This window comes from Caretta caretta, chromosome 6, assembly GCF_965140235.1.
Source record: "Caretta caretta isolate rCarCar2 chromosome 6, rCarCar1.hap1, whole genome shotgun sequence".
Lineage (NCBI taxonomy): Eukaryota > Metazoa > Chordata > Testudines > Cheloniidae > Caretta > Caretta caretta.
In genome coordinates, this window is record NC_134211.1 from 71,059,681 (window position 1) to 71,086,451 (window position 26,771).

General features: G+C 42.5%; 1 protein-coding gene and 1 non-coding gene across 3 annotated transcripts in view; one reads left to right on the forward strand and one right to left on the reverse strand.

Annotated features, from left to right (window-relative positions):
- KNL1 (kinetochore scaffold 1) overlaps window positions 1-20,847 on the reverse strand; it is a 45,767-nt gene extending 24,920 nt beyond the window's left edge. For both annotated transcript variants that reach the window (XM_048854842.2, XM_075129701.1), the window contains exons 1-10: window positions 20,726-20,847; window positions 15,551-15,605; window positions 15,076-15,115; window positions 12,723-12,782; window positions 11,603-11,664; window positions 11,039-11,088; window positions 10,003-10,042; window positions 8,553-8,590; window positions 8,155-8,207; window positions 1,334-6,406 (exon numbers count right to left, since the gene is read on the reverse strand). In XM_048854842.2, the coding sequence (XP_048710799.2) occupies window positions 1,334-6,406; window positions 8,155-8,207; window positions 8,553-8,590; window positions 10,003-10,042; window positions 11,039-11,088; window positions 11,603-11,664; window positions 12,723-12,782; window positions 15,076-15,115; window positions 15,551-15,585 (5,451 nt within the window). In that variant the 5' untranslated portion in view covers window positions 15,586-15,605; window positions 20,726-20,847. The remainder of the gene's footprint in view (window positions 1-1,333; window positions 6,407-8,154; window positions 8,208-8,552; window positions 8,591-10,002; window positions 10,043-11,038; window positions 11,089-11,602; window positions 11,665-12,722; window positions 12,783-15,075; window positions 15,116-15,550; window positions 15,606-20,725) is intronic.
- A 320-nt stretch (window positions 20,848-21,167) lies between these two features.
- Window positions 21,168-21,249, forward strand: TRNAS-GCU (transfer RNA serine (anticodon GCU)). Its single transcript has one exon. It is a non-coding gene; the product is annotated as a tRNA-Ser (tRNA).
- The last annotated feature ends 5,522 nt before the right edge of the window (window positions 21,250-26,771 follow it).

Sequence of the window (26,771 nt, forward strand, 5' to 3'; positions counted from 1 at the left end):
ACACAAAAGACCAGATTTCATGGTCCATGATGCATTCTTCATGGCCGAGAATTTGGTAGGGCCCTATTTATATATACTAAATAGTAGGGCATCCCACTATAAGGCCATACCAGCCACCTGTCTAACTCCCAGCTCTTCTGGCAGGTGGGACTGCAGTCACCTTTCCAGCTTTTGGACATTCTCACCACTCTTTGTGAAGTAAAAGCCCAGTTCAGTTCCACTCCAGAACATCACTCCTCCAAGGACAACCAGTCAGTTGCCTCTTGTTTTGTATGCAGTTGCTAATGCAAACTATTTTGCTGTTTGTCTGCTGTTTCATACCTCCCACCTGCTCTCATTATAGAAATAGTTTAAGGAATTAAAAAATATAATTTTAGAAAAGAGCCAGGCAAAGTTATAAAAATAGAAGTAGGGCAAAGGAATTACAAATAAAGAAATAGAAAAAGCTAAGGGATTAAAAAGAGCCAATCAAAGGCATGACTCATGACTAGTCTATATAACCACATGACCTCACTATTGTTATCCTTGTTCTCCCTATCCCTTCTTCCTGCTGTTTATCCCTCACTTGTTGAGCCTTATCTCAGCTAAAGCTATTCAGGACAAGGACAATATCTTATTCCTTGTTTTCATTCAAAGTTGCACGGTGGTTTAACTCAAGGTATGATTTTAAACAGATTTAATTAAATCTGTGCAAAACCCTGTGTGGACACCTCCAATTCAATTTAAGACAGGATAAGGAATCAGTTTAAGCTAAATCTCTGTTACACACAAAGAACATTATTAAGGGTGCAAATTCAGGCACTGAAAAATGCTAGAATTAAGGTTGCCTGTGCATTTGGCAGGGATGAAATTAAATATTCTGCTAGAGAACAGGTCATAATTCTAAGTATTAACAACATCCTGCTCCATCTTTCTTACTAGCAATACAAGGGTTGCTAAGTTTGGGTCTGTAGGGGAAAGCAAATGAAGCAATGTGACCTTGTCAAATGGTCTGATGACTATGAACACATGTCAAGGAAAGAATTAGCATGAAACTATTAAGGGTGGGTGCTTTAAAACTGGCATGAAAATCAGTACTCTGTTGTCCCAAATTCCTCTCTCTTCAGAAGTGAGTTCCACACATCAATTTATTTTGTAGCTCTGGCAAGAGACAGGAAAGATAGTGGGGAAAGGCAGAGAACCATGATCATTAATGAACTGGTGACTGAGAGAATCCCAAGGAGTAAAGACTACACTAAAACTTTTTAATTCACACGCCTATAATTGAGGCAGAATGAAATCAAAGCCCTGGGGACAGCTGACCACATTCTGATTACTGAGTAATTAGGCTCACCCGCTGTTCTGTTGTGGTATCTTCATCCCAGCTCTCAGCCCTCTTGATCTTCTTTCCTTTCTGGAGTTCCTCTTCCTCTTGTTCCCAAGCTCTCTTCTGGTTGCTGCAAGTTTCTTGCTCCTCTAATGGACAGCTTTTATTGTGAAAGATCTCTTTTTTATTCATCTCTTTACAGGTTCCATCAAGGGGCTCATTTATAATCTCAACTGAATCCATTTCCTCTGGGCATGTAGGAAGCAATTCCTCATCTATATACTGAGAAGGGCTCAAGATCTGCCTTCCAATGGGATAAATGTTGTCAGAGGTTTTGCTGGTGACTAAATTTATTTCTGGAACCTGAGCTTCTACTCCACCCACTGATTTGGCATTGAGGTCTTCTACACTTGGAACAGTGGAATTTCTTTTGTTTGGCAATTTAGGCAAGAAGATACCTAGGGGTAGCTTTCTCACTTGACATTTATCTGTATGTGTTGTGTCTAGGGGTGCATCTCCAGTTTCAAAATATATATTTTCCTCTTCTTTGATATAAAATGCATTAATGGACTCCTTTTCAACATCTTTTCCTAAGTTCAAAGGATCTTCTGGCTGTGTCACCAATTTGGGAAAATTGTCAGCAAGGTTAGAGACAGCAGCAGTTTGAGAGAATGGGACAACTTCTGACTTCCTTCTACAATTTTTCAGCCTTGAACAAATGTTAACAATACCTGATAATTCAGACACAAGGCTGGGATCTACTTGTTCTGCAGGAATGTCATTGACTTGGGAGAATTGCTTAATCTGTTCAGAGTCTTTTTGGGAGTCTTTTTGGGAATCTTTTGTAAGTTTTTCCCATTCAGCAGACACTCCCTCATTTTCCTTAGTCTCTTTGTAAGAAAGTATAACAGTGTCTGCTCCATCAATGTCTAACTCTGTGGATCTGCGTCCATGTCTAGATGAAGTCAACTTCCCTGGATCATCTTTCAAGTCTATACTACCAGTATCCAACATATTAACTGCACCCCTGTTCAAACTATCAGTGATCTCCTTAAATAAGTGAGACTGCTGGACTGGAATTTGAACCCGAGACACACCATTATCATTTTCTCCATCACAATCCAAGAGGCTATTCTCAGCAACTTCTTTTCTTTGACTTTCAATCTTGTAAGTCGAGGATTCTATCTGGTTCTCTGGAAGCTTGAAAGACACTCTCTTTGATTTAAGTTTTACTTGTTTTTTCAGATCCTTGCAGTATACAGAACTTGAGTTGCCCTTGGAAAGGTTAATAACATTCTGTGGTTCCTGAACAATATCCAAAGTGACTTCAGGAAGTGGCAGAGTGACAGGACCAATGGACTTTTCCGTGGCAACATTGTGGATTTTGAGTGTATCTGTTTCTTCCTTTTTATAGGGAAATACTAAAACTGACAAAGCAGGGAAATCCAGGCCATGTTTGTCCCTAAAATCTGAGTGGCATCCCTTATCTAGATCTTCTACGTGCATAAAATACATTTTCTCTCCACATGTAGGGGCCGATGTTCTACATAAATTCTGCTGCTGGTGGTTTTTACTTGACACTTCTTGGTTCTCAGATCCTTTAAGATTATTACTATTAATATCAACAGTGAGAGATGCAGTGATATCCATCTTATCCTGGTTACATGTAAACACAATGGTTTCATTAACAGGAAGTACAGGACCAACGTGGGTGGTTTGTCCACCTTGTAGGGCAATATCATCTGAGGACACTGTATGGATTTTAGTGGTCTCCATGTCATCACCCATCGCAAACACAACTGTTTTGCTATTTGAAAAAGCTTCCTGTCCAACCCCTTTATCCAGTTTTAATCTATCCCCATGCATGACCCTTTCCATAGTTTTATCAATAGTGTGAGATTCAGTTATTTCCAAATCATCCTGATTAAACATAAACACCATTTTATCTCCATGAACTACAGACTGGGTTTGAGGTGCTCTCTCACCTTGTGAGGCAATTTCACTGTTTATTGCTGCTATATGGCTCTTTGTGATCTCCATGTCATTCTCACCACACAGTGAAAACACAACAGTCTTTTCACTAGTTGATCCAATCAGACTTTTCCTTCCAGTCCCTTTACCTAGTTCTGGCACAGTCTGGGATGCAGCCTTTTCCATAGGTTTATCAATTACAACAGTGTTGGGTCTAGTTATTTCCATGTCATCATTGTATGTAAATACAACAGTTTTATCTGCAGGAATTAAGGGTATTACATTACTTGAACTCTCGCCTTGTAGGTAAATTTTATTGTCTGATGCCATGGTGTGACTTTTAGTCATCTCCATATCATCATCCACTGAAAATATGACAGTCTTCTCATTTGAAAGAAACAATGGCTTTAAGCCATTGTTGCTTAACATCTTCTTGCCATATATCAAGGGGCACTGGTCACATCCTTGTTGCTGCACACTATCTGCAGCTATAATGGTAGGGCATGAGGTCAAGTCCTTTTTCTTTGGAAATAAAGTATCTTTTCTTTCCGTTAAAACTGTATCAGGAACATTTACTACACAGCTACCAGTCAAATCCATATTTTCTTCAGAGAAAAACACAACTGACTTTTCCAAAAGAGAAGCCATCTGTGAATTTTTTGTATCTGGCATTGATGTTCTGGCTGTTTTAATGAAGTCATGTTTTGAAGAAAGTGAAGCTGCTTTACTAGTTGAAGAAAGTCTCTCAGAATTTGCAGTGTTTGACAGTACCTTGTTTAATGCTGCCATAGTATGGCTTTGCTGTTGCAATTCAGAATTTGAGTCAATGTGTATTCCTGCTGTCTTCCCAAAATGCACATTTCCTTTAATATCAGAGGGAAGGGTCTCATCACCAGAAGTGAAAGCAAATCTTGGAGCAGCAAGGGCTGGAATTTGGTTATTTCCAGGAGTGTCATTCTTTTGATTTGAGTTCATTCCGAGACTCCCACATTCTATTGCCGCAGTCTGACTTCTAGTAATATCTATATCAGAACCATCAGAAAATAAGAGGGTCTTATTTTGTAGTTGTTGTGGTTTAGATATTACATTGTTCTGAGTATGTGTACTCTCATATTCTTGTGCTACTAGAATAGGAGCAAAGTCAAGAACAGCAGTATGATTTCTGGTTATATCCATACTTTGATTATCTGGAAAAACAACAGTTTTGTCGTTCGTATAGGCAAGTGAAGGGTTGACTAGGCTTCTCCTCAATTGTTGAGATATTTCACAGTTTTGTCTTTGCAAAGGTTTCAGCACACAGTTGTTGCTGGCAATGGTGTGGCTTTTAGTGACTTCCATCTCTTGCTCTTGTGATGAAAAAATAATGGTTTTGGGATTGGGATGGCTTCTTTTAATATCTATGTGATCACCCATTCCTGAAAGAGGATATTCCTTGTCAAGGTTTAGAAGACTTACAGCTTCATTCACTTCGTTGTTCCAGTTCTCTCCTGGAATAGTTTTAGACTGCATTTGTTGTTGGCTTGTAGTTATTCCAGTGTTTTGATGGTCAATGACTACAGCATGACATTTAGTTATTTCCATTTCTTCCTGCTCATTTAAATTAGAAGAGCTAGATTTGTTACCAAAAATTTGAGGTTTGAATTTCACAGAGGTGGACATACCAGCAGAGACAGGGGGAAGTTGACTTGCAATGCCCTTTTCGACATCCTTGGCAATATAACTTCTAGTCAAGCCCATATCTTCCCCTGAGAAGACTATTGTTTTGTCACATGGCCGTGAAACGAGCAGAGGGGTCACTGTGCTGTGTTGAAATGTGCCCTTAGAAGTCCAAGAACCAGGATTTGCACTTGAATTTAGACCCAGAGTCTCAGAAGCAGCTCTGTGATTTTGGATCCCTTTTTCACTTCCGTTATCTGGCACAGAAGATATTGTGTGTGCATTGTTTTTACATTGCCTGAGAACTTGATTATCTGAAGTTATTTGACATTTTGTAACGTTCATGTCATCATCTCTTGAAACTGTATTTTCCATTAGCAAAGAGATGGCATTTTCTGGTTTTTGAAAAGCTTCATAATAAGACTTGCCAATTGCCTTGGAAGTTTCATTATAGTTTACAAATGTACAATTCCCAGTAACTTCCATATCATTACAACTGGAAAAGACAATGGTTTTATCACCATGGAAGATGGGCTCAAAAGAAACACATCCAGGAACCACAGTCTTTGTTCTGCAACCTTGATTAGAGGTTTGTGATGCTTTGTGATTGTCTATCAAGATAGTATGGCTTCGAGTAATACCTTCCTCATCTTCTACACTTACAGTTTTCTTTTCAACACACCTTTGGGGGTCCTGTGGAACAATCAATTGATGGTTAGATGTTCTCTTTAATCTAGATTGGTCAGCAACAAAACTGGATGATAAATCCATTCTGATGGTCTGACTTTGTTTCTCAGTGTTGAATGTGTTATTTTTAGAGAGGGACATTTTTACAGTTTGGCTGGCCGTCATATCCATATCTCCACAAGCCACAGTAACATCACCACATTCTAATTGCTTTGATATGGCCTCACAAGTATTGGGGAACATGGTATTAATGTTAGATACATGACACTTTGTAATATCCATCCCATCATCTTGTCCACTGAAGATTCTAGTCACATTGCTGGTGTTCTCTTGTGCAAGGGAATATACACACTCCACTGGAGAAAATGTACTAGTTTCTGGAAGTTGTGAAGGGACAAAAAACAGGTTCTCCTTGTCAGGTCCTTCAAGAGTGGGGTTGACAAACATTTCACTTGACTTCAGACTTGTCAAGAATTCACTGAAATCTATTTTCTTTACTGGCTCAAAGTCTGGCTTCTGTTGAAGAGACGGACATGCATAATTTGCCTCTGTAGGATCACAGAAAAAACGAAATTCCTTGTTCATTTCTGGCCCTTCATTTTTAGATGTTAACCCAGCTAAAAATGATTTGATGTCTATTTTCCTAGGTTTGTCAATTTCTTCATTGCTTTTAAGGTTACGTGTGATCACTGCAGTGTGACTAGCTGTCATATCCATTTCATTTTCATCCAAAAAGATAAGTGTTCTGTCGTTTCTATTCGTTTGATTGTTGTCTGTATCATGCCACTAATAAAGAACAGGAAATGACAGTTACTGACATATACAAGAAGCGCTAAACCAATTATTCTGGTTAATACACGGCTCAATTAAAATGGCCTAAAGGCCAGTTTTATTTATTTATTTATTTAAAAATACAGACTATCACTTGTATCTGACCTTCTAGGTGAGCAGTAAATAGACACAGCTTTAGCTAAAAATGAAAGCTTACACACCTTCAAGGAAAGAGACAGGGCTCCATAATTACAGCATAATGCTATGTAACATTTTAGAGTTAGAGTTTACTTCAGAACTTTACAGCGATATATAAACTTCTGATATGTTGGATCTATCTTGCTTAGATTATGGCTGGATCACTGATCCTTATTCATAAAGTTGGGTCACTTATGGATCAAAAATGTTCCATTTTTCTTTCCAGTTATATGTTGTGGCCTAATCCTTTCTTCTTGGCTGCAATCAAAAGCCCTCCCTTGTTGCTGGTATATGTATGCTCATATAAGCAATGGGATCTGGAAGTTATACAATTCTTTTTCCCACAACCAAGACGAGAATGAAGAAAAGATTTAGACAGGCTCAACCAATCTAACATAGTGAAAGAAAATTGACCAATAATGATCCACAATTGACCAGGGTCCTCATATTTTATAAAGTGTAGATCAAGGGAAAATATTCTATACACTTTATTTAAAGTACAATTATTTTATGCAATAAGCAGTATGCTTGAAGAAGCATGACCTGTTTGGACTTTTCTAAAACGATCAGGAGCCTAGGCTTTAACTTGACCAGTTTAGCATGTGTTAAGGCAGGGGTCTCAAACACATTGCCCGTGGAGTTATTTCCTGCGGGCTGCCATAGGCAGCCAAGCTCCCCTCACCCCCCCGCCCCACTCCTCCACCTACCTCCCAGTGCTTCCCGCCGCCAAACAGCTGTGATTTGAGTTTGAGATCCCTGTGTTAAGGTATACACTGCCTTGTCTACACTAGACTTTAGAACATTTTAGTTAGCTTGTATTAGATAACCTCTTTAAATCCTAGTCTAGAAAAAGCCAAAGGGCATTGCAACAGCAGCAAGTATCTTGGCAAATGCCTGCCTGGAAAAAAAAGAAGTACGAGCATGTTCCACAACACTGGATTACATGCTCCCAGGATCCATGAGTGAAGTGTAAGAACACACAAGCTCAATGATTTACATGACCAGGATTACAAAAATATTAGCTGCAAGGTTGGATTTTTCACTGCCTGAGTCAGTAGGGAAAACTACAGAGACATACTCAAACACCAACTGTTTACTATCTTTCTGGAACGTTGCAGTGGCCATAGGGATAATGGGATAATGTATCTATTCTTACCTCCATCTTTAAAGGAATATCACTAGATGAGAAAAGCATGGGTGAGCTCTCCCAGCTATGAAAAGGCGGTTGGCACAAAAGTCTCTTCTGCATACCCCGAGATCACAACTAGAAATAATGGAGAAGCTCCCTCTAATGCTGAAATTAGCAAGCTACTTTAAAGTAGAAGTCTGCAGTATCACAATATGATATTCATCAGATTGGAGGGAAATACTTGGAAGAAAGTCTGAACATTTTTCTCTTCCCAAGAGAATTATGAACAAAGATCCTTTTTGTTCAGTAACTCATTTACATTTTAAGTTGTATTTTCATCTTTGTTGGTTAGGCCTCTTGCATTCATTTGTGTAGGAAGTAATAGATTTTTGGACCCAAATATTCTCAGCATGAAAGAGTGAACGTATTCACATACCTCAGTCTGCTGCACCGGTGTTTGGATTGGGGCATGAAGCAAAGTGTCCATCCCTTTTAAGAGAAAAAAGTATTGCATCCATTGAGTTCAGGATCGTAGGAAATGGGGATCTGTGAACTTACTCTACATGTATCAGTAACTGAGTGTGGATAGAACACAAATACAGCCGACTATGATGAAAACTTATTTTAGGGTATATTTGTCTGTCTCTTGTGAGGAAGTAGCTGAGGTCCAACAGCAGGATGCTTGCCAAGCAGTTATGGGGTAAAAACCCCAGTTACACAACAGTTCTCTTCATTAACAGACAGATTGTTCCAGGACTGCTCACATCCTTTATCACAATAAGTAGTTTTGGACAAAAGTAACTTGTTAATAAAGAAATCTATTTTCAAACTTACCAGTAATCTCGCACTGAACAGTTTCAGACCCTTCATTTCTAAAAAAAAGTAGTTTTACATAAACAGTTTACTAAAAGATTTCAAAACACAGAGCTCTCATTTCGGTAATATAGCAAGAAGTGAGCATTAGGCTTGGAACAGTGTTCAGGTATTGAACAGCAGGTAACAGATGCTGTGAGTAGATCTGTAAGATACAAAGTTGCAGTCCAATAACGCTGAAGAGAGTCCTTAACCCAAGAAATTACTGCAACATTACATGTCAAGAAGATACTGCCCGTCCCAAATATCTTGCATACTGGTGAATTATTACTTGCCACTGAGGAAGAGAGAAGGGCTAAAATTAATTCCTTATTCTAAACCCAGACCTTTTGCTTTAGGTTATCCCCTTCTGCTCCCAATGGGCTATAAGGCAGTTTGAGTTCAATCTTCTGTAAACTAAAAGGCTCCAGTAATTCCATCTAAGGAAAAGGGGAGTATCAGGTAAACACCTTGTTCTGCTCTCAGTGAGACTTCTGATGTCCTTTACTGCTCTTTCAGGACAGACAGACTTTAGCATGATGAAGGAAAAATGTGGGGGGTGGGAGAGAAGTGGGAAGAGGGTTGGTTTAAAGCATGTTAGTACCTAGACAGGGCTTGACTCCTTTAAAAATGTTAGCTGTTCGTGGCCAACCCTAAGCTCCTCCCTCACCAACTAAAATGTTTTAAAGGCATCAAACTCTACATTCATGAGGTGCATCAATATGTTTTAAACACTTTAATCAAAATCACACTAATTCTTTTTTTAAACACCACCATTCCCCCTCATTTAGACAAGGCCTTAGAGCACAGATTCCATGGGCTTGTCTTCACTATGACAAGAGGTGTATTTTTAGCATGAATTAGTAAACTCAGTAGGGTTCACTTCAAAGAGCTAACATGTTCAAAATATTTTTATCTAGTATAGAATGATACAAACTATCTTCCCTGTCCCATTAATTTGTTTTTGAAGTGCAAATACCACCACTGTGGTACCTCAATGCTGCATAGGGAGTGGAAGTCTTTGAAACATGCAGGTCTTATTTCTGTTCATCCTTTAAAAATCTTTCTGAAAAAATCTAGGCTTTGTTATTTTCCAAAGACTTCTACTCCCTTCATAGAACTAAGCATCACTAGCAGCAGAAAGCTTGAACAAGAACCTGTTCTAGATTCTTTGGGAGCTATGACTAGTGGCAAATACCATGACCCATACAGCCTTATTATTCTGAGTGGCTGAACTGAACATGCGCTTTCTTCAAGATTATTGTTTCCATAACCAAGCTAAACCCCTTAAACTAATTTTTAAAATAAGAGTATGCCATGCTTAATCTTGTTTGAGAGAAACATTAACTTTGATAGTTGTGTCATGTAAGGAATTTCCCCCCCTCAGAGCATAGCTCTTAAGGTGTGCAAAAAAGCAATTTTCCAAACTTACTGGTTAAATAGGATTTGATTCCTTATATTTGCTGCTCTCTCTAAAAATAAAATGAGAATATAAATATTAAATCAACAAAAGGAGAAGCGACATCAAGACATTCAGAGATAGGAATTAACTGCAGGAAAAAGGTTCTACTCTTTCTGACTTTTGATGTGCCCTCTCAGTCAGAAAACCAGAAGAACAGAACAGCTTGACGTTCTGTTAACTCTTTTCAGGTACTTGCTACACAAACTTTTGGAAGCTGGAAATAGATAGAAGGATATTCTGCTGGGTCTGTAGAAACTGAATGCTAAATACACCTCTACCCCGATATAACGCAGTCCTCAGGAGCCAAAAAATCTTACCACGTTATAGGTGAAACTGCGTTATATCAAACTTGCTTTGGCCTCGAGCATTTCCATTATTAATAGTCACTTCCTGCCCCCTGACTGACCCATCCAACCCCTGCCCCCCTACTGCGCCGACCCTTATCCACACCCGCCCCCTGACAGGCCCCCCGGGACTCCACGCCCTATCCAACACCCCCGTTCCCCGTCACCCAACCGCCCCACCCCCAGAACCATCCAACCCTCCGCTCCTTATCCCCTGACCACCCCCCAAGACCCTCTGCCCCGGCCCAGCACCCTTAACACGCTGCTCAGAGCAGCATGTCGGAGCCAGACACACTCACACGCTGATCCACCGGAGCGCGCAGCCCCACCCCCCAGAGCACTGCTTTATAGTGTTATCTGAATTCGTGTTATATTGGGTCGCGTTATATCGGGGTAGAGGTGTATATAGAATAGGAACGTTTATTTTGATCAAAAGTTCCCTCTTAGTTACATGATCTACAGAACTGTTAACTAATGGGCTCTCTCAGCCTGCATGCAGCTACATAGACTGAATCAGACCTTTCAGTCACTGACAGTTGGCCCCGCCCTACCCTATCAGTGACTGACAGGTCTAGTTCTGCTTATGTAGCTGCATGCAAGCTGAAAACCCACTGGCCAACAGATCTGTAGACCCTGTAATTGAAAGAGAAAGAAATTTTTACCTGTATTTTCTGGCTCTACCACATTAGTTTGAAGATCTGTCTGGAAAACCCTGAAACAAAGAACAGAACAGACATTTTATAAGCTACACAAAATTCTCTCTACTGGAACAAAGGGTGTTCTGTTTAAAACCAAGTTAAAAAAAAATCAGTTTTGATTTCAGCCCTTCTCTATATTGTATGTTCTACAAAATACCTGAACACAAGTGCTCAGAAAGACAAGAACTTCCTGAACTTACCTCCAACTTCCCATGGGAAATTATCTTTATTAGACTTAAAATGAAAGCCACAAAGTGAATTAATGACACAACCAAAACATTCTAGTTATAAAATCTTCCCTTTTGCCCTCTTTTCGAGGCAGGCAGAAGAATGGGTTAAGGATCTCTTCAAATTCCTGAGGTCTCTGACTTTCCATTTTCTCCTGACACCAATAATATTCAGTTCCTTCACTTGAATTCTCATGCATTTATGCAAACCTATCAGTTTCACTGGCCACCAGCTCACTGCCTGGGATGTACATTTATACATAAACAAGCTGTAGATCAGCAACCTTCAGATTAAACTTACTTTATGGTATCTGCAAAGCTGACACGGCGAGAATTCTTCCGACGCTTCTCAGTTTCATAATCCTAAAGATATAGAGAGGACACAACAATATGATTTACAGACGACTGTAGACATAGACTTTAGACATAGTCTGAAGACCCCCAGGAATCCTCAGACCACAAGTTGAAAACCCTACTCTCATGATACAGGACAGACTGTGCGGGCAGACAGGAGTATTTTGAATAGAGGAGTTGAAGAAAAATGGCCAAGATAGTGATTAAGTAAATAGACCATAAAAGAAAGACACAGAAATTAACTAACCACATTCAAAAGCTCAAAGGTCAAATATCGGCATCCTGTATATCTTTCTTGTACTCCTCAGTGAAAAATGGGACAAGCAAACAATTGAAAATTTAAATTCTGTGATCAGTGAAAACCACATGTACACAGCAAACTCCTTCTGGTGAGTAAGTTAAATTTTCCACATCCATATTTATCATAGTGTAATGAACAGCAAAGTCCATGTATAGCCTAGAGCACAGATTTAAAGGAATGTATTACAAACTTGCAGAGCGGCTGGGACTACGTCCACATGTACTATGGGGTGGCAGACATTTACTTGAACTAAATCATGTACTAAAAGTTACTCTGTATAAAATGAAAATATTAATGTTTGTTAACCTTTACCTTAAATAGAGAGTTTGCTGCCTAGTTTTTAACAAGTTAATTTTAGCTTTTCATATGTAAAATCATTTTAACTGCTATAATAGTCTATAAACATTAATCAGCCTTAAAACTCTAAGTCTTATGGACTGTAACAAAAGCAAGTAATATCTACTAATTTGTTAATCATTGCTCTCTTCCCTCTCCTTTTACTTTAAGTAAGTTTGCTTTTGTTAAAGCAAACAAAAAAATAAAACACTGACTGGAATAAACACTTTAGTTAGCCTACAAAATATCAGATAAATGTTACAGGAAGTCCACAGAATTTTAGCAACTGAACCATTCATATTCTTGAGCAGTTATAAGAAGAGTTTCTACATGTGCAGCTATGCCAGTGAGGTGACTCAATCGATGACATTTGTTCAGAACAGATTGCAGTCGTTAAAAAAATATTGACGAGTAAAGGGTTAATCCCTACCTGAGTGAATTCATTCCCACTCCCAAGGTCCTTGAGAGGACTCCGCGGAGCTTTTAAAATCTAAAAGGAAATATTTATAACAGTTGAGAAAATGATTTCTGCAGCTTCAACAATTGGCCTCCTATAAAAGATCAGGCACTCAGGAAAGCTAGCAAATGAGTAACATGTTCCAATACAGACTCTCTCTCCTCTACTATGATCAGAATGCTAATCAAGCACACACTTTGCTGCTGCTTCCTGATTTCTAGAACTTCACCTACCACAAATGACAATTTTATATGAAGATTTCCAAAAAGCAAGACTGTACAAAACTCCATCTGAGAAAAGTAGTGCGCAGGATTGGGACATTAGAAAATGGATGAGACAGTAAGGTTAATTTGGTATTGCACATTGGTGCAGAAGATAAGATTTTTTTTTAAAAAGAGATGTTAATGACCAAAGGAAGATGAGAGTGCAGCAGCTCTTAAAACCTCTTAGGAATTTTTAAAGCAATCATGCAAGATATACATCTTAGGCAAAGAGCTCACTCTGAATTTCTGAGCATATGTCTCATTTCACTGTTTTAAGCACTTCTAATTCTTCTATTAGACAATAAGGTACATAAGGTTGTCCCTTTCAGTAATGAGTTCTTACACTTTTGTCAGAAAGATACTAAATGAGCCCACGTATGTTTTTTCTTAAATTATAAACCTTTCCACGGAAAGGGTGTCAAACTGTGTTAGGTCATTTTGTTATCAGCAATGCTTCCATCCGCTTCCATCCTCTTCCATGATGCAACATACGAACCACTAAATAGTTGTCTGATCTACCAGTATATCCATCGAGCAGCTATTTCAATATGCTGTGGAGAACGGTGAGGACATATCTTCACTACAAAATTAAGTCAACATAAATTAACTCGACATACAGCCACCAGAATAATTACACCTCTACCCCGATATAATGCGGTCCTCGGGAGACAAAAAAAAAATCTCACCGCATCATAGGTGAGACTGCGTTATATCGAACTTGCTTTGGCCACCCTGTTCCTTGTTCCCTGACCGCCCCCTCCAGAGACCCCCATCCCTAATCATCCCCACCAAACCTCCCCGCTCCCTGACTGCTCCGACCCCTATCCACACACCCCTGCGGCAGGAAGCAGAGCGCCGTGGCTGGGAGCTGGCGGAGTGGAGCAGGCTGGGGCTGGGCTGCTCCGCTCCAGGCTGCTCCACTTCTGCCACTGCCGGTGAGTGCGGGGGGGGGATCCTTTCCCCCCAAACCCCCTTCCCCCAGAGACATGGCTGGGTCGAGGGAAGCGAAGTGGGCTGCTCCCGGCCTCCTGCTAATCCCCCGGGCCACTCTGGGACTACAGGGCCCCCAAAAGTGCCCCCCACAGCTCCTGCCCTGTGGTTCCTGTGGGGGGGAGGAAGGGAAGCCACCGAGACCCTGTGGGGGGGGAGGGAGGGGGAAGCCACCGAGACCCTCTGCCCCTTATCCAACCCCTCTGCCCCGGCCCAGCCCAGCCCCCTTAACACACTGCTCAGGGCAGCATGTCAGAGCTTTATCGCATTGTATGTGAACCCACGTTATATTAAGTCGCATTATATCGGGATAGAGGTGTAATCTGATTTTTAATGTCTACACTATGCTCTTTCTGTCGGTGGCTCGCATCCTCATCAGGAGCACTTGCATGGATTTAACTGACAATGTGGGGCACTGACAGCCTGAGCCCCGCCACCTGGGCTCAGACTCTCCCCCCATCCTCCCCAAATCCCTCACCGTGAGGCAGACGAAGCTCAGGCTGTCCTTCCACACACACACCCCCAAATCCCTCACCAGGAGCTGGTGGAAGCTGTCCTTCCCCTCTTACCCCTCCTCCATCCCTCACTGGGACGCAACCGCAGTTCGGGCTCTCCTCCCCACCTACCCTCAAATCGTCATTGGGCAGTGGAGGTGAGGTTCCAGCTCTCCTCCCCACCACCCGCAATTCCTCACTGGGAGGGCAGCAGTGGGCTCTGGCTGTCAGCCCCTGATGGCAAAGGGCGATGTAAGCAACACAGGCTCTACATGGACACTGCATTGACTTAACTACATCAACTTAAGCACTACGTTTTCGCAGAAGTGGAGTTATTAAATTACTGTAGTGAGCGACTTACATCGGCAGGAGTGCCATTTTAATTTAGACGCTTACTGAGTAAGTGGCCAGACTGCACTATAGAAAGCAAGTAGAACAATCAGAAAGAGATGGATAGGCAAACCCACTTGACTTATTCTTTTTTGACTCTGAGGATTTTCCATATGCTAGGGAGAAAAGCAGGCTCATCTATACCAACTTCCACTACTGATAAATGATCTTATTCAAAGTCACACTCACCGAGGAAAGCCTTTGCCTTCTGATGCATTCTGTATGATCACTGAGAAAAGAAAAGAGAAACTGTTAGGGTGTAAACTCACACAAAGGATGTCCTTCTTCAATGACACTATCTTTAGCAACAAGTTTCTAAAATGGGCAGGATTTCATTATTTTTATGTTTAGAAAATAATTCAATCCAAGCCCTCTTGGCACAGCTGATCCCAATGCTAGAGAGCAGAAAAGAAATTCTGGAAAATATAGTGCTGTCCCCCCGTCCCCCCGATGAGACCTCAAACAACCTACTGCTATGAAATATTTGTAGAACTTTCCCTTATTGTAACAACGAAGCTCCCTCTGTCCTTTGGGTTTAATGGAGATGTTAGCATCTCTGGGGACAGCTGCTGTGTGTAGGGCCAAGGACAGGAAATAATCTTTATCCACTAAAACAAAACAATGTTTGGCACCTTAAAATTCTCAGTTGGAAGCTTCAACTTACTTTTCCTCATTTGATTCTGAATAAATCCTGTCCATTTCTGAAGGGCAAGTTTTTCCTGTAACAAACACACAACATTTAAATCCAAAAAACAGCTAAGAGTCAAAGCAATAGGGAAATCACATTAAGCCATGATACTCAACCACTGCCACACCCGGGTCATTGAAGTGGTGCAGGATAACAATCACTATTGTTAAGGTTGCATCATGACATCTGTTTAAAGGTGGACCTAAGTCCTCTAAAATCAACATGCTTAGTTGGATTTCTTTGAAGTTTGGTGTGCCTCAGGAAGGTGCAGGGCAGGGTTAAGGCTCCAAAATTGGAATAATTTAAGCCTGGAGTCACAGAAAAGTTTCTAGGTTTTTTTTTTGGTTTTTTTTTTGCCCAGAGCTACAAGTCAAACTATTGACGCAATGTGGATCAAAATGGTCTCAATCTGTCAAGTTTTATCCAAGGTATTGTATGGCACTCACTAAATCTTTGGGGGACCCAAATTGAGAGTGGTATTTAAGAAAAATGTCCATTTACACTGTGCACGTGCCAATACTAGGAAAACAGCTAGAGTTCAATTCCTGACATTACAAATGCTTTAAACTTGACTTTTGTAAGTGCTCTAGAATCCAAAATGTAACTCTGATTGCTTTGAAATTTGGTGTGCCTCAAGGGAGGACAGGGTAACATTAGTGATCCAAATTTGAGGTCATTTGACCCAGGGGTTCCTGAATTAAAGCTCCCATTTCCAAATGGTTTTCTTTTGCAGCTTCGTTAAAACTGAGAGGTACTAATAAAAACGTAAGAGCTGCCATACCAGGTCAGAGCAATGGTCCATCTAGCCCAGTATCCAGTCTCCAACAGTGGCTAATACCAGAGTTTCAAGGGGGATGTACAGAACAGGGAAATTTTGGAGAGATCCACCCCGGCTTTTTCTCTCTTCATTCCAGGCATGGGGCTACATCCTTGGCTAATAGCCATTTATACACCTATCCTCCATGAACCTATCTAGTTGTTTTTTTCCACCCAGTTATGTTTTTGGACATCACAACATTCCATATCAATGAGTTCCACAGGTTAATTGTGCATTGTGTGAAAAAGTATTTCCTCTTGCTTGTAGTAAACCTACTGCCTATTAATTTCATCAAGGGACCCCTGTTTTTTGTATTTTGGGAAAGGGTATATAACATTTCTCTATTCACTTTTTATATACCATTCATGATTTTATAGACCTTTATCATATCTCCCCTCAATTATCCCGTTTTTAAGCTGAACAGCCCTAGTTTTTTTTCAGTCTCTCCTCGTATGAAAGCCATTCTATACCCCAATCACCTTTGTTACCCTTCTCTGAACATTTTCCAGTCCCACCACATCTTTTTTGAGACGAAGTGACCAGAACTCGACACAGTATTCAAGGTGTGGGCATACCGTGGATTTATATAGTGGCACTGTACTTTGTCTTATTTTCTATTCCTTTCCTAATAGTTCTTAACATTCTATTCAACATTTGACCACTGATGCACATTGAGCTGAAGTTTTCAGAGAACTATCCACCATGACTCCAAGATCTCCTTCTTGAGTGGAAACAACTAATTTAGACCCCCATCATTATATTTGTGTAATTGGAATTATTTTTTCCAATGACTGGATGAATGACAGACCTCTTAATGGCCGTGAGCCCACCCTTCAATTAACAGAACTAAGGAAAAGTAAATCATAAGTCCCCACCTAAGAGAAAAGGAGTTTGAGACTGAGCAGCTGGAAGTTGCTGCAATTTGTGAATCACGGGTGGCAGTTTCATTTTGGAGGGACTATAATCACAGTATTTGGGGGGGAGGGGCAGAAATAAGACAAATTACTTCTTGGGAGGGAAAGGGAAAGATATTAGGGGACAAAGGAGTGGGGGAATAAGAGGTTGGGGTTTGGAGCTTCAGCAAGGAGAGGGGTCTTACGGGGAGGTGGATAAATAGGGTTGAATACTAGGGAAGGCAGGAGAGTTTGTAGGCTCAGATGAGGAAGGTATAGCACTCCCAGCTCTTCCAGTGCACCCCAATACTCTGCACCCCACAACTCTGCCAGTATACTCCAACTGCACTGCTCTCCCAGCTGCCCATGCACCCCAACCAGCCTAAACCTCAACTCTCCTGCATCCCAGCTCTGCCAGTCCCCGCCAACCTCCTGCATTGCCAATTCCCCCAGTCCCCTGCACCTCAGAGCTCTGCCAGTGTGCTAGCTCAAGCGGAGGTAGCACAGGTACATCTACATGAACTAGGAATCACATCTTCAAGGTCAAATGCAGAAGTACTGTTACTCACAGAATACAATTTCAACCTATACTTTAACTTAACCATCATTAAAGCATTAGAATTCTCTCCTATTCCACCTCACTGCTGACGATATCCTTTATTATAAAGGCCCTATGCCTTGCTACTGACATTCTACTACATTCTGCTCCTACACAATTCTGCATAGAAATAATGCATACTGCATCCTGAAGACATACATGCACCTCTTCTCTTTCTTTACACTGGAGGGTGAAAAACAGATTACCTCATCTCACAATCATAGCCGTCTCACACCTCAAAGTAATCCACAGATCTTGACCAAGCAGAATTAACTAAATACCTCCACTGTCAGTTAATCCTGGGGGAATTCTGCGCCAAAGATATAAAAATTCTGCACTAAAAAATTAAAAATTCTGTACACAATATTTTAAAATTTTGCAAAATTCAGCAAATTTTATTTGTCAAAATAACACTAGATAATCACACCAGTTTCAATTTTAGTAATTTATTTCAAAATACCTGTCAGCAAGTATGTCTGCAATATTACAGACACAAAAAAATCCCCCCCAGGAGTAGAGAGTTAAAGAAACCCCTATGACAACCCAGTTCATGTTTCTCTGCCCGCTTTCTCCCCCTCCCAGAGCCCAGCCAGGGTGCCAGACACCCACAACCCCTTCCCACGCCACCCCCCTTAGCATTTCCTGGGTTTCTGACATTAGAGTTTTGCTCAGCTCAATGTTCTGCAAGGGGATAACATATATCACCAACCAACCTTATCTCTGCATTTTGCAATAGCTTTTTGTCATTGAATTATAATATTTATCTCCTCCTGTCTAGTCACAGAAAAGCATGGAGCACTCAACGTCCATATTTTCTAATCTAAGTTACCAGTTTATTCAACATTTGTGCTAGACCAGTGCTTCTCAAACTTTTGTACTGGTGACCCTCTTCAGATAGCAAGCCTCTGAATGCGACCCCCCCCCTTTATAAATTAAGAAAACACTTTTTAAAATATATTTTACACCATTATAAATGCTGGAGGCAAAGCAGGGTTTGGGGTCTAGGCTGACAGCTCGTGACCCCCCATGTAATAACCTCATGACCCCCCGAGGGGTCCCGACCCCCAGTTTGAGAATCCCTGTGCTAGACAATCTTCAACAATCACAACCCATCCATTAAAGTCTCTTTAGAACACTCCCACACTAGCATCAACTTCCTAGACACCACAATCAGCTTCATCATTGGAACCCACAGACAACTGTACGGAAGAAACCTACAGATTGCCACACCTACTTTCACAGACCCAGTAACCCCTTTCCTCCCCACAATTACACCAAAAAATCTGTTATCTAAAGCCAGGTGCTCAGATAACACAGAATATACTCCAAAGATAAGGTCCGGAATATACACCTTAACATTCTTAAAACCATCTTCACCAAACAAGGACAGTCCCCCAAAGAACTAGATCATGTAATGGAACGGACCACCCAAATTCTCCGAGATAACTTCCTCTAATCCCATACCCCTAGTTGCCACCTACCACACTGGAACCCATGTGTGGTATCATTAAACAATTACAACCCATACTCAATGGGGGCCACATCCTGAAAGAGATCTTTCCTGAACCCCCTTTTCTGGCCTTCAGACAACCCTCCAAGTTAATCATCAGAAGCAACATAAGAACGGCTATACTGCATCAGACCAAAGGTCCATCTAGCCCAGGGGTTCTCAAACTGGGGATCGGGACCCCTCAGGGGGTCATGAGGTCATTACATGGGGGTCACGAGCTGTCAGCCTCCACCCCAAACCCTGCTTTGCCTCCAGCATTTATAAGGGTGTTAAATATATACACAAGTGTTTTTCATTTAAAAGGGGGGAGTCTACTCAGAGGCTTGCTATGTGAAAGGGGTCACCAGTACAATAGTTTGAGAACCACTGATCTAGCCCAGGTTTCAGAGTAGCAGTCATGTCAGTCTGTATCCGCAAAAGTATCCTGTCTTCCAACATTTATACATTATACATGTAGACATAGCCTTACAGATTTCCCCTCACCAAAAGACGTCGATCCAATGAAAGATTTACCTTACCCACCTTGCCTCTCTAATATTTTGAGACCTACACAACAACAGCCCTGCGTATGTGAGAAATAAACCATACCAGCAAAAGCGCTGTTCTACTGGTACGATCTGCACTAGGGCTTTTGTCAGTAGAGAAAGGTCACCAAAAAAAATCACATACCCCTAACCAATATTAGTATACCAACAAAAGTTTCTCATGTCGATGTGGCCTAAGAAGGGGGAGGAACAAAATATTGGCACAAACTAGCTATAAAAAACAACTGTCTGGGCTTAATAACGTTAGCATGCAAATGGTCCCAAAACTTATTAATGGGACAGGCTGCATGGAGGTCTCCCCAGAACGGCTGCTGTCTGGCTGAGAACAGGTTTCCATCAGCGGCGGTGGCCGTGTTCGCAACGGAAACAGAAGGGTTTTAAAAACGGAGCGCTCAGCATCCGCAGGCAGCGGCACAGAACCGGCGCAGAGACCTGCACGCGCGGGACCGAGATCTCGGCTTCCCCCTAAGGCCGCGGCGAACACCTCTCGCAAGACTGAGCTGGTCCCATGGGACAGTTACCGTCACCTCACGGCACGCAGGGGAGCGGGAGGCGACCCGCCCTCAGCCCCAGCCCGGGAGAGGGGCCCATGGGGATCCAGGGAGCCCCCCGCCCAGTCAGACACCCTCCCGCCCGACACAGAGCGGCGGCGGCGGCGGCTCTCATGGGACCCGCCCTCCCTGCAGTACCCGGGCCGGGCCCGCTCCCTCCCACCTCTGCTCCGAGCCGGCCCCCCGCAGAGCCCGCTCCCAGCCCCTCACGAGCCGCCGCCATTACGGACTCCTCACCCTCCACAGCTCCGCTCCAAATCCAGCCCTCAAGACACCAACGCCTCCTCGCCGCCGCCGCTTACTCCCACGGCGCCCATCAGGCTCGGCTAGGGCCGCCGCTTCACTATTCAAACCTAACCGCCTATTCTTGCGCATGCGCCCTGACAAATCGCACTCCACAAGTACAATATGGCGGCCCCTACATCCTCCGCCGTACAACATGGCGGCCACCGAATTTCCGTACAACATGACGGCCTCGGTTTAGTCAGCTCTACGTATTGCATTACAATGTCTCCTCCTAAACTGTCTCAGGGCTCGCCCCGAGGCAGAAGTGGAGCTAGGAGCATTGTTCGTTCATGGTGGGAATTTCTTTAGGTGTACTCTGTACAGGGAGCCCAGAAACAAGCTGAGCCTGGCTAGACTCGTTTCTTATAGACTACTGGAGGTTGTAGGTTTCTGTGACGAGGTGGCCGAGTGGTTAAGGCGATGGACTGCTAATCCATTGTGCTCTGCACGCGTGGGTTCGAATCCCATCCTCGTCGCGAGATGTTTTTTCTTCTCTCTATTTCATATATGAAGCGGCTGGATTTACATTATTGCTGGCTGGGAGGGCGGTTGATTATTTAGCAGCGTGCCGAACATGCCCCCCAGCTTCATTGATCTCGATCACAATCGCCTATCAGGGCGCTGGGTGACTATAAAGTGATGGGGGAGCTCGCCAGTGACAGTGAATGCCTCCCCAGCTGAAAGGCAGTTTTCTGCCCCCCCAGCAGCTCCGTAGGGGGCGGGGGGGGGACGGACGCGTGCTGCCTTCCGTCGCACCGAGGCGGCCCAAGCGGCTGTGGTCCAGGCGGAGGAGGCTGCCCGAGGCGGGACGCGCGGGCTGATCCGCACTGTCCCAGGGCAGCGCGCTGGCAGAACCCGAACCGCTCTCTCGTGTAGGGGAAAGATCTGCCCTGTTTTCTTCTAGGGGACATTTCAGGTCTCCGTCATGGGGCAGGCGGGGGGAAGGGGCGCACATCGGGACTACTGAATTATGGGAGACAGCCCCCCTGCTCTTGGTTAGGGGGTCGACTCGCACCTGTCCTTTTTGTTACAGTTTCTGGGCTGCCCCTCTGCTGCAGGCAGGCAACACTTCCTTAGTTACCGAAGAACGCCTGGGCACCTCTTTGTCGCAGAATAGCTGCTTTCCTGTGGCAGGGAAGACACTTGTGCGTCTCACTGTGGTAGGGGGATCATCTGTGTGCTTCTCTCCAGGACCGGCTCTCCGCACCAGCAGAGCAAGCAGGTGCTTGGGGCACAATGCCAGGGGCGGCGTTCCCGCCACCCTTCTTGTTTCCTTTGTTTTGTTTGGGCAGTTGCGCTCTTGGAACTTGGGGCAGCAAATTTTTTGCTTGGGGCGGCAAAAAACCTAGAGCCGGCCCTGTTTCCCTCTGCTGTGGGCTGGTCTGGCCCAGACCTGAAGAAGAGATCTGTGGAGCTCCAAAGCTTGTCTCTTTCACCAGCAGAAGTTGGTTCAGTAAAAGATAGGACCTCACCCATCTTGTCATTCTAATATCCTGGGACCCACAGGGCTGCAACACTGCAGACAACAGTGGACTAGGGAGGCATCTGGGCTTCCATAGTGGGGAGACATATGGAGCCAACAAATGGGCTTTCCTCTGTTATTAGGATAACCTGAAAATCCCTGCTATGATGGTTGCAATATTTGCTTCGCTCACCCTGTGATAAAGAACAAAAACTGGGTTTGTTCCTGTAGTAGGAGTAACCTCACTGAACTATCCACTTTTCCAGGGAGCAAGGAATTAACATCTGGGCTTCTTGCAAGGGGGACTTTTGACCTCTGTCACTGAGGTGAGAAAGTGCAGCTTGGCTGTCCCCTGATGGTGGTAGCGATTTATCTGGATTTCCCTATTTTAACAAGCTGAAGTGTGCTGCTTTCTGTTCTAAATAAGCTTGGAAGGGTTAGATTTTTCATTGGTAAATGTCAGTAAATGTTGATTTCACCATAGACACACAAACTGATGAAAATTATTTCCATCAATAATAATCAAAGTTTACAGATAAGCAAAGTAAGAAAAATTATACCTCAGAACTTATTAGCCTTTGATTGAAGGATGTTTACTTTGTATATTTTTGACATGTCACATTGACAATTTTTATTTTAATGGGTGTACAGCTTTAACTTTTGATTCTCAACATCAGCTGTCCCCTCCCAGCACTATATTACACCTCTCATAATTTCCTGCAGCTGTGAAAATTTAAACTGATAAAAATTGAAAAAATGCTTAAAAATGAACATAGATATTATCCATCAAAATTATATTTAAAAAATTGAATTCTGCCAAGCCTAGTTATAGTGGATGGACATCTGTGCTTCCTTATAGTAGAGAGTAACAGCTGAACTTTCATGAACATTTCCTGTGTCTATATGTTTCCCACTAACACGTATGCCTATCCTCCCAGCTACATGCTTTAAAGGTGATTAACAAAGGAAGTGGGGAAAAGACTTATCCCCTGTTCTAGTTCTTATTTTTAAAGGTCAACAAAGTTCCTTGGGAAAAATGGAAAGAAAGAAAAAGAAAAAAAAGTCCTCCCCCCTGGTTTTTTGAATGAAGAGGTTCCGCTCCTGTCTAGAGTAGAAGACTACAAGCCGGTGAAATTGCACAAATCAAGAGAATAAAAGCTGAGCAACTGACAGTGGAAGGAATTTTTAGTCAGACTCTTTAAAACTCCAATTTTATCTATTTACAACTGTTTAATATTCGTACCTAATATTTTAGAGAAAGGTTATCTTTGCGTGATCTGGTCAGGTGAGAAGCAGCGGACATTGCCCTGGTTATTAATACAGACAAAACTAAGTCCCTGGCCATCGCCATCAAGCACCCTCCAACTCTAGATTACAACTAGCTCACTGTTAACCTGTCCAGATGGGACACTTGGCAGGTAGCAACTGTACAATACTTGGGAAGCATCACAGACAGTGCTGAAGGATGCCAGCGAGAGGTGGACACCCCGCTGCTGCTGCTTTGTTTCGAGCCCTTCAGCAGCCTCTGTGGCAATGTTAAGGAGTACTTGTGGCACCTTAGAGACTAACCAATTTATTTGAGCATGAGCTTTCCTGAGCTACAGCTCACTTCATCAGATGTTTACCGTGGAAACTGCAGCAGACTTTATATACACACAGAGAATATGAAACAATACCTCCTCCCACCCCACTGTCCTGCTGGTAATAGCTTATCTAAAGTGATCAACAGGTGGGCCATTTCCAGCACAAATCCAGGTTTTCTCACCCTCCACCCCCCCACACAAATTCACTCTCCTGCTGGTGCTAGCCCATCCAAAGTGACAACTCTTTACATAATCAAGTCGGGCTATTTCCTGCATAGATCAAGGTTTTCTCACATCCCCCCCCACCCCCATACACACACAAACTCACTCTCCTGCTGGTAATAGCTCATCTAAACTGACCACTCTTCAGGTTTAAATCCAAGTTAAACCAGAACATCTGGGGGGGGGGGGGTAGGAAAAAACAAGAGGAAACAGGCTACCTTGCATAATGACTTAGCCACTCCCAGTCTCTATTTAAGCCTAAATTAATAGTATCCAATTTGCAAATGAATTCCAATTCAGCAGTTTCTCGCTGGAGTCTGGATTTGAAGTTTTTTTGTTTTAAGATAGCGACCTTCATGTCTGTGATTGCGTGACCAGAGAGATTGAAGTGTTCTCCGACTGGTTTATGAATGTTATAATTCTTGACATCTGATTTGTGTCCATTTATTCTTTTACGTAGAGACTGTCCAGTTTGACCAATGTACATGGCAGAGGGGCATTGCTGGCACATGATGGCATATATCACATTGGTGGATGTGCAGGTGAACGAGCCTCTGATAGTGTGGCTGATGTTATTAGGCCCTGTGATGGTGTCCCCTGAATAGATATGTGGGCACAATTGGCAACGGGCTTTGTTGCAAGGATAAGTTCCTGGGTTAGTGGTTCTGTTGTGTGGTATGTGGTTGTTGGTGAGTATTTGCTTCAGGTTGCGGGGCTGTCTGTAGGCAAGGACTGGCCTGTCTCCCAAGACTTGTGAGAGTGTTGGGTCATCCTTTAGGATAGGTTGTAGATCCTTAATAATGCGTTGGAGGGGTTTTAGTTGGGGGCTGAAGGTGACGGCTAGTGGCGTTCTGTTATTTTCTTTGTTAGGCCTGTCCTGTAGTAGGTAACTTCTGGGAACTCTTCTGGCTCTATCAATCTGTTTCTTTACTTCTGCAGGTGGGTATTGTAGTTGTAAGAAAGCTTGACAGAGATCTTGTAGGTGTTTGTCTCTGTCTGAGGGGTTGGAGCAAATGCGGTTGTATCGCAGAGCTTGGCTGTAGACGATGGATCGTGTGGTGTGGTCAGGGTGAAAGCTGGAGGCATGCAGGCATGCAGTTTCCACGGTAAACATCTGATGAAGTGAGCTGTAGCTCACGAAAGCTCATGCTCAAATAAATTGGTTAGTCTCTAAGGTGCCACAAGTACTCCTTTTCTTTTTGCGAATACAGACTAACACGGCTGTTCCTCTGAAATGTGGCAATGTTGTGACACCAAGCTTGCTAGGAATCTGCAGCTCTATGTAGTCGTAGTTGTATGGCAGTGAAATGTGTGCACTAAGGTAGGCTGAAGAGCAGTTGATTGGCATTTATCTCTATAAACTGTTCCATATTAAGTGGCAGGACAAGATCAAAAATGAGAATATTTGTAGCCAAACCCACCAACCACCTCCATCAGCGCTGGTTCCATTTCAGCAGCTTTCTTGGTACAGACATAGTATTATGATGGCAGATCCACAAATTATAAAGCATATTTACTAAGGAATCTTGCCACATGGAAAGTGATCATATGGTTACCAAAAGCTCGGGTGATGCGATAAGATTACCAATGATGGACAAAGACTGAATATCCAGCCAGACTGTCTTAGGAACCTAGCTAAAGATTGATTGGAGTTGTGCTTGATCTGCAAGGAGGCTACATCCCTTTGGGATTTGCTTTGGTGGTGATGATAATGATGAATGAAGATGTCTTTGCTAAAAGATTCAACCTCCCGCACCCCTTCAATGAATGTTTGAGAGGTCACAATAACTATCACAGAGATCTTGATATTTCCACAGCAAAATAGAAGCAGGAAAACAAACTGATTCAGTCTTCTTTAGACATCATAAAGCAGTAAAACAAAACACAAAAATAAAACTATGGAAATTCAATTAAAAAAACTCCTTACAGGTTATCTTTAAAGGGCAAAATGCCTTGGAAATCAGAGAAACTGATGGATTTGCTTTAGCTGTTTTTTAAAAAATATGAAACTGGGAGAGATCAAATTTGTGTTAATAATTTACATGTAAATAATACTTTTCATCTGAAGGGTTCCAAAGTACTTTGTAAACTAAGCACAGCGAACACATTAGGGCAAAGCAAAAATCAGCTGCACATAAGACTGGCCATACTGAGTCAGACCAGCGGTCCATCTAGCCCAATAGCCTGTCTTCTGACAGTGGCCAATGCCAGATGCTTCAAAGGGAATGAATAGAACAGGGCAATCATGGGGTGATCCGTCCCCTGCTGTCCAGTCCAAGCATCTGGCAATCAGATGCTTGAGGACATCCAGAGCATGGAGTTGCATCCCTGTCCATCTTCTCTAATAGCTGTTGATGGACCTATCCTCTATGAACTTATCTAATTCTCTTTTGAACCCAGATATAGTTTTTGCCTTCACAACATCCCCTGGTAATGAGTTCCAGAGGTTGATTGTGTGCTGTGTGAAGAAGTACTTCCTTTTGTTTGTTTTAAACCTGCTGTTTATTAATTTCATTGGATGACCCCTGGTTCTTGTGTTACGTGAAGGGGTAAATAACACTTCTTCTCACCAGTCATGATTTTATAGACCTCTGTCATATTCTCTCTTGGCCTATTCACAATATCTTTATCTATGCAAAGAGGCACATTGGCAGGCTGATGAGTTAGTAAGGTAAGCAAGATATGACTACATAGATCTTGGACACATTTTAGAGGTTCATTCTCTGTTAAA